The sequence below is a fragment of the Crassostrea angulata genome, chromosome 7 (assembly GCF_025612915.1).
Source record: "Crassostrea angulata isolate pt1a10 chromosome 7, ASM2561291v2, whole genome shotgun sequence".
Lineage (NCBI taxonomy): Eukaryota > Metazoa > Mollusca > Bivalvia > Ostreida > Ostreidae > Magallana > Magallana angulata.
In genome coordinates, this window is record NC_069117.1 from 51,943,196 (window position 1) to 51,955,473 (window position 12,278).

General features: G+C 35.8%; 1 protein-coding gene across 2 annotated transcripts; it reads right to left on the minus strand.

Moving 5' to 3' along the window:
• Positions 1-1,968: 1,968 nt before the first annotated feature.
• Positions 1,969-10,107, minus strand: LOC128157434 (uncharacterized). Of its 2 annotated transcripts, none has more exons than XM_052819984.1 (10): positions 9,958-10,107; positions 8,738-8,890; positions 8,280-8,447; positions 7,677-7,865; positions 7,173-7,322; positions 6,121-6,386; positions 5,403-5,601; positions 4,657-4,761; positions 2,857-2,976; positions 1,969-2,637 (listed from the first exon to the last, which is right to left on the minus strand). In XM_052819984.1, the coding sequence occupies exons 2-10, from the start codon at positions 8,861-8,863 to the stop codon at positions 2,356-2,358; spliced, it is 1,605 nt and encodes a 534-aa protein (XP_052675944.1). In that variant the 5' UTR covers positions 8,864-8,890; positions 9,958-10,107; the 3' UTR covers positions 1,969-2,355. The 2 variants fall into 2 exon arrangements, with proteins under 2 accessions (XP_052675944.1, XP_052675943.1); XM_052819983.1 differs by having other exon boundaries at positions 6,121-6,434.
• Between the last annotated feature and the right edge of the window lie 2,171 nt (positions 10,108-12,278).

Genomic DNA, 12,278 nt, shown 5'->3' on the forward strand with positions numbered 1-12,278 from the left:
GGTTATTGTTTTAATGAAAAGTGTGCATAGGTTTTAGACATTTTTTAAACAAAAAATTGAAAAATAAGATTAATACTGTTACAGCATATAGAAAATATATTGACCAGCTACATGTATAAAACATCGGCGAAATCTCGGACGACGGGTAGCCAACTGCCTCCTAAAGCTCCTCTTTTAATATTGTTTATATGAAAACTCATGAAAATATATTATTTTGAATGCTTTGGTAACAGGTTATAGCTGTTTATATTATGCAAAGTATAGCGGTCACTTCCTATTAAAGTCCTCTCCATTAAAAGTACTTAGCAGGACTGGCACGTTTTTTCCTCGTCGCTATAAGACAGTGATACTCGCCATGAAGGTAGCGAGCATTACCCAAAAAAAAAGCGGGTTATGTACTTTTTCTGCAATGATTCATACCTTCATAGGAATCATCTGAATTAATTAAATAAAATAAAGTACTGGGACAGAAGCTCAATTCATATGTATTCTTCTGTAGGCTAACAAATATACATTTGTATATTATTTCTCCTACTTTCATCTGAAAACAGACTATAGCTTACCTGTAATTAAATTCTTTTGTTCTCCACATACACCCTATTCCCACTTAGCCAACACAAATCTACCTGTATTTTTTCAAAATGTTGGCTAAGTGGGAAGACACCGCCCACATGAATCACCAAAAAACGCATTTTGATGTTTAACGTTATATTTACACCTTTCTTTTTAAATGGTATGGTAAGTATAAAAGTAACAATACTCTGTCCCAAGCAGAGTCATAAATAATATAAGAAAATCGAGTGTACATGTAATTCATGTAGCTCTAAACTGCCAAGACTGAAATCTTCGCAGTCTGTGGAACTATGTCGCGGCGTATATGATTATACGCATACCTTTAATTTTTAGCCGGGCTTTGCTGAAAGCAGAGTCCTGGCTGTAGGCAGGCAAATCGCCAATGTTACTATTAATAGCACAACTTCAAAAGTATACAAAAAACCAAACAGCGTCAAAGTAAAAGCTTCCACTATACCAAATAACTACACAAAGAGCCACGTTTTGTCAAAAGTGTCAGTATTTTGTTTCCTTTTTTTTTTAATTTCGAGAGTAAATCTTTTTTAGTTTTCTTTCAATAACGTGTTTTAAAAACAAGACTATGCATTTTGGACACATACAATACGCATGAATTTCCATGAACTACTTTGCTGCGCGTTGAAGAAATGGGGATTGAGTATATAACGCTTGTTGCAAAATTCAAGGCAGCAACTGTTGAACTTTTTTCTACTAGACAGACATATATTTGTTCATAGCCGCTTACAAAATTTGGTCGCTTTCTGACGCATTACCGACATTAAAAGCATGAGAGAGAGAGAGAGAGAGAGAGAGAGAGAGAGAGAGAGAGAGAGAGAGAGAGAGAGAAAGAGAGAGATTTTCAGTCTTTACTACACAATATGCATAGAGACACACCAAAAGAGCCCGGCTTTCAGTACTTCAGTACTTTGATTTAAAACTGCTCTCAAATGCACTCTACATAGCTTATGTAATATTGGCGGGTTGTGTGAAAACATTTGCAATGGTTGCTTCCTTCATAGCCCGCATTAATCATCAAGGATGACATTTTATAGTTTAAATTTACAATTATCGAAATTTATATAGTACATGAATACATATCAATTCAAACAGAAATCAACGTCCTCCTTTTTTTCTATATGTTCATATAAGGAACCATGCCAGTGTAAATATAAGGGAAATGACGAATTTGTCATGCGAGAATAATTCTCGCTACTTCTCGTTAACTTTCTTTATTACTGTGATTTTTAGATCCAATGGCAGTAAAAAACAGAAATAAATGTAATATTTCCTTTTTTTCTTAAAAAAAAGACCCCGGTAACAATAAAAAGAAAACCGGTATTTTTCATAAACTGAAACTTTTATTTCAATAATGAGACAGGTTACACAGAGATATACAGGTTTTACCATCATATACATGTTAATTGAGGGGAGACTTTCTATTGCAAAAAAGGCAATTTTTATATGAGAGCCATTACGTTAACGTTCATACAATGTTGCGTGTTGCTGGTAAACTAGTGTCCTAGTCTATAAACATAGTCTCTTGTCGTAAGAGAAATGCGAAAAAAAAGTTTAAAAATTATTTTTTTTCTTCAAATTGAACATGAACACGGGGCAGCTTAATTTTGGTAAACTGATAAAACAGTTTTAAAAAGGAGTATTTTAATGTAGTGTTAAAAATATACAATATAAACATAGTAAACAATACTAGTACATGTATAATATAATTGGTTATACTATAGATTGAGGGGCTTTCCCATACTATCACGAATATTTATCACAACTGGTCTATTTGGGCCAGATGAAACCCTTACTGACCAAGGGCCCATTCTCGTATAGCAGCACGGCGGGCCACACTGTCAGGCGGACCACCTCCCCCCTCTTCTCGTAGTACTTGTAGGTCTTCTTGTCCATCTGTTCCCCCTCCTTCTGCCAGCAAATACTCATGGGCGGATCCTGAACCACCATCAGCCACACCAACTCCACCACCTTGTCGACGTAGTGTTCTAAATTCGTCAGTTTCCGGTATTCCAACTTGCACGCACCTTTAATGTAGGTCTCCTTAAACATCTGTAAAGAAACCATTGCTTAATACACAAAGATAGGAATCGAAGCAAAATTTAATTGAACATAAGGTGACTAGGTTTCCTTTACGCTTGAAGCCACCAAGTCACAGCTATATCTATGGCCTGTTTTGTAGAGCGGACGCTCGCAATTCGGTATCCCTTCAACACAAATGCAAGCGAGCGTCTGCCCTGATTAGTAAGTCAACACTGTTGCTTTGCCTACCACACACAAGGACGGGATTGATGCTTTAGCCGACGCCTTTTGGAAATCCCTGGCATTTCTCGATATAGAGGCAAAGCACTTGGGATCATGCGAGGTAGACTTCTTATCGACTCGGACATCCTTAAAAAAGATGATAATATAAAGATGCTATATAAATGATGACCAGTAGGCCTATTTAATAAATGTACTTTTTTCAACTATAGCAGCTGCAGGTCTGTAATCATCCGGTCTGAATAAAAATAGGACGGACGACCTGGGAGTTACAGTTCCATACGTGTTAAAAAGTTGCAATTTAAAAATCCATACAAATGATCTGAAACAAGAGAAAAGCTGTCAATGTAATAGCAAACTGGGTTTTTTGTGTGAACAGTATCTATCATCCATTTGTCAACCCTGAATTGATAAACACTACATGTACCGATCACGAGAAATGGAATACTCTACATGCAATATTTTGCCAGAAAATGACTAAGTTCAACAACTGGTATTTTTTCATAAATCATTAGAAATCAAAATCCTAGCAATATGCATATCTCTGATATATGTCCAATTAATATGTCAAAGAACAACTTCCTATCTTAAAAAACTGTAGGAGGAGTTATCCGTACAATAGGGGTACCCTATATGCAATATTTTGCCAAAAAATGACTAAGTTCAACAGCTGGTATTTTTTTCATTAATTATCAGAAATCAAAATCCTAGCAATATGCACACCTCTGATATATGTCCAATTGATCTGCAAAAGAACAACTTCTTATCTTGAAACTGTAGGAGTTATCCGTACAATAATGGTACCCATTTCGCAACCCCCCCCCCATTTTCACCATTTCAATAACCGGATTTTTCCTTTGGAAAACCCGGTTAAAAATTACATGTAATAAAATTAAAGGGGTATGGTCACGATTTTGGTCAAATTCTATTTTTTGTTTTTATTATACTTTAGGAATGCATTTGTGATATCAAATATAAACAAGATACAGAGCTCGCAATTCTTTGTGATGTAAGCAAGGCTCGTGCCCTGTTTTTGTTTACATAGGTTCAGTATAGCAGTAAAACATCTTTTTCAAGCTAATTTGTCTATCTTCTTATTCCTTTGAAGCACAAATAAACAGTTACGAACGGTTAACACATTCGTTTTAAGTCTAAAACTGGAATTTTTACTTCAACATTCAAAATGTAAACAAAAGCCTTGTTTACATAACAAAGAAGTGTAAGCTTTGTAACTCGCTTACAACTCAACAAATAGCACTCAAATTTTGGTTGCCTTTTAAAAATGCCTTACTGAAGCATTGTCAACATTAAAATCGGAAAATAATTTTTGACCAAATTCGTGACCATGCCCCTTTGAATTCATCAGGCAATGTACCACTGATTTCGTCACTTTACTTGCCTCCGATTATCACGACTTCGGTAGATGACGTATGTATATAATTCACGTCCAGATCGAGAGTCGCCATTTTTACATGTAAACAAACAGCACAAGTTCACTTTATGGGGCTGGTGATGGTGTTTAAAAGGATATTAAAGTAAAGTGACGATATCTATACCAAAACTTCTGAGGTATTTTTTCTTTATCAAATGTATGTAATTGTTCAGAATAAGTTCGGCAATAAGTTTAATCAGTCCAAAACTAGCGCAATTTTTTGTGCACAGTAAATTGCAACTTTTTTTAAAACACGTACGGAACTATAACTCCCAGCTGGTCGCCTATCCGATTTTTTTTTCCAGACCCAAAGCTAAACACCTGCAGCTTTACCTGTAAAAAATGCAATATTTTAAGTTCCTTGGCTCTTCAGTTACCTCGTCCTTATTAGTCCAGTTTACATGGACCATACAAAAGCGCATCCCCTCCATCAACTGCTGCAGCTGCTGGTCTTTGACGTCCTTACAAAAGCTGACAGCATTCTACAGATAAAAAAAACCATGCATGATAAATTCCAAACGTTTACTCAAGTCATGTTGTAAATTTTGAAATTACCTGGTGGCAGCAAATACAAAATTTACAACATAACAACGCTTGTAAGTTGTATATTTTGTATTTACTGCCACCCAGTAAATTCAAAATTTACAACATGACACTAACTTTTGCACTGTCAACTTACATTTAAGGAAAATTTAAACGTAGATTTGACATACAATAGGATTTTCATATGTTCAACATAATCATGTTGAACATTTGAATATGATGAATAATCAAATATAGGTAATGAATATTAACATTCGAATTAAACGTGTGGAACATACAGGGACTATAGTTTAGTGAATCATGTTTGTTTATTAACTTATTTTGATTAACAAATGATTTCAAATGTAATTTTGCTGATATGATTTTAGGATTATTGTTTGTGTTTTTTAAAAGAACATTTATGTTTAATATAAAACGACCATACGTTCAACAAATTGCGTTACAATCGAAAATATAAGTATAAAGTATAACTTTGCCTAGGTCATAAAAGGTCTACATTTTAAAGCAAACTATAACATGTTTTGAATAATTCTCGGCCAGGTGACCCTCTGTAAAGTTATTTGAATCATATCTTCCTCACGATAATGATTTCCATCAGAGTTTTCAGGATGGCTTCGTCCTTCTCCCCCGTCTCCTGTAACTCTTCGAACGCCTCCGTCCACTCATTGTCGTACACACAGTTGAACTTCTCACAAAGTCTGGTCGGTCTGTTCGGATCACTCAGGTCCGCGATGTTTGGGTTTCCATCTAGCAATTGTTTACTAGCGAAACTGCTCAGTCTGAAAACGATAAAAGCTGCTTAAACCCATTTCAAAGAAAATTACTTGGATACTGTAATAATGGTTTTTAGGTTTCGTAAATGGGTCGTAATAAACAATGTAGCACTATTCTGATCATTTACGCAATATTAAAGTAAGATTATGAACATTATACATCCACAATACAAATTTCCTTCAAGAAATTAATGAATTATATATCAAAAAGGCAATTGGCGATTTTGACAGATTCAACCTGATGTTGGAACGGGTTTGCTTATAAAACGCTTTTGGTATTCGCTAACATTAATTTGAAGAACTTAAGTAAGCTTGCGAAAGTAATTTGGAATCAAAATAAATTCATAAGTTTCAGTTTTATTTTTTCTTTGAAGTTTGTTTAATAAAATTTTAAGATACAAGTTAATTCGAGGTGAATTCCCCAAAAACAAAACAAACAAAATTTAATGGATTACATTGCTTCATAAATACTTCGAGCCAATAAATACAATTGTACCGGTATTTAATATATATTAGATTTTTAACCTGGTTGTAAGCTCCTCTATCTTGGCAAGATAAAGTTTCTCTCGCTGTTCCATTTCTTGTAACCGTTCCATGGAGACAGGGATCTTCTTCCCGTCCCTCGGGGGAGGATTCTTCCGTCCCCCGTCCCCCTCGTCACTAGACAGGCTTGTCTGGGATGGGGTCCGCTTTAGCGTGCCCCTGTGTGGGTTGCGTGTTGGTCCACCCGTTGGTTTTCTTTCTTTTAAACTCTGTTTCCGCACGATTTCAGGGGTCACTGAATCTTTTTTCTTTGAAAACATAGTATCTTTGATATGATGTAATGAACTTTTTTGTACCTGTAATTTTATATGTACTAATAGTGGCAATTTTTTAAAAATTAATAATTGCTTTGTACTAATACGTATATATCAATAGCACTGAAGTTTACTCAGTCATTTTGATATTCTAAAAATGAAAATGTTCAACATACGTACGTGTTGACAAAACCAATCTTTCAAATAGAATTCATGAATATTCACAAGGGTATTGGATGGTTTCCCCATTTATACAAAAAATAGAACTTTACGACTGTTTTCCATGACAGTTTTAAATAGAAAAAATTCAAATCTCAATATAAAGTTTACATGTGTAAACGGTGCACATACATGAACATTTGGTCTGTAATAACCCAGGCAATGGGGAATGGGGGGGGGGGCGAAACCATGCGAATTTATTTACATTTTCACGACACATGCGCTTTGTATTTTCCATGTATGAATTAAACCAAAACCAATTTTTATTTACTTCGAATATTTCTACTAAAGAAACTAAATCAGCGGGTTTTATTTAGTATATAAATTTCCTTTAGAATTAGTTTGTATGAAAAATTACTTAAAATTTTAAAAAATCGGTGTCAGTTTTAAATAAAAGAATGTCATCAATATGGATTATAAAGTACATTTAAAAAATGGATTTTGAGATTTGATAAAATAAATGAAGGAAATAATCAAATATTGATATCTAACGAACATTCATAATAAGAATCTAAATCTTTACTGGAATTTTATTTTTCATCACGGTACATGTTTGTTTACCTCCTCAGGGTGTAAGGTGTAGTATTTCCGGTCAGTCAACAGTAGATCGTCCAGGTCTTTCTGGGCGTTTGTATCCTTTGGCCCCTCCTTCTGAATCATGTTCCTCAAATGTTTGTATCGGTTCTCGTCTAAAGTTGCGTCCCTGCCACTCTAAACCATACAAACAATGGTGATCAACTTAGATTAAAATGCAGGGAAAAAATATGAGGCCTGTGGGCGCTGACGCTCGCTTTAGAGAGATGCAAATTTTTCGCACTCAAAATTGAAAGAAGTTTAAGACTAATCAATATTCTTGAAGATGTAAATGGATCATGAAATGTGACCATGCGCAGTTTGTTTCTAACGTAGAAAGATATTAAAAAGTAATTGTAAAAGAAATATAGGTTTAATTTTTAGCGTACATGTACGTTGGTTCCGTTTTAATTCTCTGACTGAATTTGCGTGAAAACATATGTTTTGAGAGTCAACAAAGAGACGCAAACATTTTTAAATTAATCATTTTACCATCAAATTCATTTCCCTGGCGGCCTCATTCCGCTTTGTCTCCTTGACCCACTTCTTCTCGATGTCCAGCAGATTCCGGTAGTCTCCCTCTGCGAGCCTCCACCGCCGGCTCGCGGTGTCCGTATTGTCCTTCACACGGTTTAATACCATCTCTATACTAGCCCTCTTCTGAAGCTTGGTCTTTACAGTCTGTGCGATTAGTGTAATTTTGATTTTAGGATTTTTTTTGTTTGCATGATTTTGCAATAATCGATTCTGTACTTGTATTAATACTTTAAAAGTTTAGTAATATAAATGGAAACCACGGCTGTACCCTTCCCCCTTTTCACATTCTCAACTTGACAAGTAAGGCAGTTGTGTTTCTAAATAAATCTGAGGTATTTTAGCTAAACATGTCAGACACTTTACGGAGAGGGATCAAGTAACATTCCTACATTAACACTGTAGGTGTGTCTATGTCACTTTGAAACTCAAGTCAATATAAAATACTATAAAGATGGATGGGCTATGTAAGTAATCATTTATTTTCACAATTATACGAACGCCTTAAAAAAGTTTCAGAATTGTTAGCTTACATAAAAGAATTGTGGGAGGATTCATTACCTCTCCATGGCGCTTACTCTGGGCCGCATACAAGTGGATGAGGGTTCGAAACTCTTCTAGGGCGCGGTCAAATACGTCGTGTCCGTGGACAATGAGCTGACCCAGGGTGCCGAACTTCTCCCTGGCCTCCGCCACGTACGGCTCGGGTATGTTCCAACTGTCATACTTCTAAACACAGACCAAAGTGGAAACTGATTAGAATCCATTCAAATTTACCCATAACAAATAGCGTTAAAATAGGTTAAACAAATTGTAGTGTCGTTTCGTAATGCTGAGGCGTATTTCAAATGTTGCTGCAAGTTTACCCGAAAACTACCACGTATGATTCATGTATGTTCGTGCCGTCAAATCTCCAAATGGATTTATGGTACAAGCTTCTTCTTTTTAAATATTAAGGAATTGCGAGCTCTGTAACTTACTCATTATAATACAACTGAGATTTGGTTGACCGTGCTTACTGTGTTCTCTCGCTGGTATTCCAGGGCTTTGGATTCTAGCTCCTTCAGTTGTTTGTACCCCTCATTCAGGGATGATCTGTCTTTAGACTTGGAGCTATCCAACAGGCTCTTTATGTTTGGATTCATTCTGAGAGTTAATTGGTCCCAATCACACTTTAGAAGTAGTGGGATAAATCAAATTTTAAAAAAATATACATACATAGAGTATAATACATGTCCATCATCAACTTCAAATAACACTTTCACTTACACACTCTACCCCCCCCCCCCCCAAAAAAAAAAGAAACAAAAACAAACCATTAAGTAAAATGACTCAAACTTCATTGGCAATAATTCTACACGCCCCCCCCCCCCCCCCCTTAAACCACATCCGATCCCGGAAAATAAACAACGGTATATATATATAGAGTGATCAAGTTTTCACATAGATTTATATATGTTGACATAAAAACATGATTGAACACATAAATATGTAACAGGAAGGAGATCTTGAATATTGATATTACCACCAAAATACTAAGTACTAGTATTTCTGGTACAGGAAGAATTAATTAAGCTATGTTATAAATACATTCTGCATGGTGTACTATACAAGTACATGTAAATACCGACAATACATAGCCATACTTGGCCAATGTTTAGACTCCATTAATTTTACGATCAAGATAATACAATTCCAATCTATAACCTGTCAAGGGTTTTGTTTTTATCTTTGTAACCCTTGTAAGATAGGTAAGGTACACGTGATTTTTCGAAGCAACGCGCACATTTTACTTCTTTTAAAATAATTCAAAAGTGTCTGAGAGTATTTTTTTTAAATGTTTAAAATAACGAAACGCAGTTTTCAAATTTATCAAAGGTATTAAAAAATACTACGTAACTAGAGCCAATGAATTAATTGTCTAATTAAATATTCTTCCATATTATCATTTAATATATTTTTTTAGAATAGCACATGTCCAACTATATTGTTGATAAGCATGCGCTTTTGCATAATAGGCTATACCATAAAATTACAATTTGAACACTATAAGTTATGATACAATGCAGAAGATTAAGTTTTAAGAGGATCTTACGTACAAATATTGCGTAAAAAGTTTCTACTTTCGGTTTAACATTTTAGAACAATTCTAAATAAGTCTAGGCATAAAAGCTAAGCATGCATGCGCATTAAAATGTTAAAGCCGCATTACAGCGTTGATGACCGTCATTTGTCTCACCTCAGGGCTCTATCGTTTGTTCTTGTTCCTGAGTAAGCACCTCATGCAACGGCTGTCGTCCCAGCAAAATGTTTGTTATGGGTGTCGGTCAAGGTCAACCTCCGGAAAAGAATTTGTGCGGGAAAAACAAAAAATGAGATAGTATAGAAATAGACAGGGCTGAAATCTACACGATCTAGTTCCAACCAGTTTATCGATCGGTCGAATCCTTAAGCAACCTTACAAAATCACGGACTGCACGAAATGATAATGATGATATCGGACTCAAAATTCCCATGTACGGATAATCGGTTATTTTTACTAACTAATTATAAGTACATGTAGCTCGGTCTGACATAAGTACAGTTACTTACGTCTTAAAAAGTGTCAATGTACAGTACTGTTCACAAAAATTTGCGCTATATAGTTTGGGACTTAACATTAATTCCATGCAAATTCTCTAGAAATAACTTGAAGCTAAGGTACCATAAAATTCTTCAAACAATTTTGCAGCTGATACCCACTGCATGATGTCTTAACTTACCTCTGACTTGCCATTTTTACATGCAAACTGCACAATTAACTTCACTTTACCGGACTGATTATGTTGTTTATTTAGGAATATCAGCGGCAAGTAAATGACGATATCAGTAGTAAAATGTCTGAGAATTTTTTTTTTTTGGAATTGAATTTAAAGAGTGTCTGCCCCCCCCCCCCCCTTTTGCGCAACAAAGAATTTTCTTTAAATTTACACACACACAAATGAATTAACATGGAGTTGCCCCCCCCCCCACCTAAAAATAAGGAAATAAACATGGAAATTGAAGTTAAAGATACACCCCCCCCCATTCAAAAACGATGCTACGTGCCTGCTTTGTGATAACTTCAATATTTGCAATTGTATAGTTCATATTAACACCTTTCTTTTTAAAATATTGAAGTAATCACAAAGAGTAAGAAAAAGTATTTAAGTAATCACAAAGTAAGTAAAAGTACTGAAGTAATCACAAAGTAAGTAAAAGTACTGAAGTAATCACAAAGAGTAAGAAAAAGTATTAAGTAATCACAAAGAGTAAGAAAATGTATTTTAAAAGTAATCACAAAGTAAGTAAAAGTACTAAAGTAATCACGAAGAGTAAGTAAAAGAAACTATGAAGTTGTGTTACTGCTACAGCCTGTTGTGTGAGAGTGCGACGATGTGATTGTTAGGTCTTATTCTTCAAACACACTGTCGAGGTTATAGATGATGGACGTATTCGAGCACTATATTCAATGTAATGTGATGATCGAGAGTAACGATAGTTAAACAGTTTGCTCTACATAAATAATTAGGATCTCTCGTACTAGGAAAGTCTACCTTTAAAACAGATCCGTAATAATCAGATTTAATTCATGGTTACTGTCTTTATAAAATAATTATTGCAGCCACACATGATTATTGTCTATGCGAAATCATTAGGTAAAAACCCTGCAATTTCGCCTTGATTTTCAAAATAGCTGTCTCTTTTGCCTGCGATATCCATAAATATGTTTCTGATCTCATCGAGACTTGGCTTGGCTATGGTGTCTGTCACGCTGGGATATTTACCAGTTAGTTAGTTAGAAAATTATTATATGACAAATAGGACTCAACCGGATCTTGCAGTCAACTTGGACGGCTCCATCAAGGTGATCAAAGAATGCAAGCAAGCATGATCATGCGCGGATCCAGAAAATTTTTCCAGGGGGGGTCCGAAGGATAATTGTGTTTGCCAGGGGGGGTCCGAGGCATATTTTCGCGATAATTTTACTATGTAAATTTAATAAATTTTCATTTTCCAGGGGGGGTCAGGACCCCCCCGACCCCCCCTCTAGATCCGCGCATGATGATCTCGTATTAAAATGCGTGACTGGGCATATGCGCATAGGCGTCGGAACCGGGGGGGGCTAGGGGGGGGCTTAGCCCCCCCACTTTTTTTGCAAAGTTATACCTTACCATTAGAAACATAGCATGATAGAGGGTTCAGCCCCCCCACTTTTTCTCGCAAGAAAGATTATTGTTCCTAAATTTACCTTGAAAGATTGAAAAGTTAGATTCAGAAGCATACTAGCCCCCCCCCCCCCCCCCCCCCCCCCCCCCCCCCCCCCACGGATTAGGAATTTCATTATTTTGGAAAAAAAAAATTGGATAAGTAATTTTTTTTTTAGGAAGTATAGGTATACTCCCCCCCCCCCCCCCCCCCCCCCCACGGATTAGGATTTCCATGATTTTGGGAATTACTTTTTTCTCAATATTTCTGAGGATTAGTCTAGCCCCCCCACTTTCAATTTGCTTCCGACGCCTATGTATGCGTATGAAATTC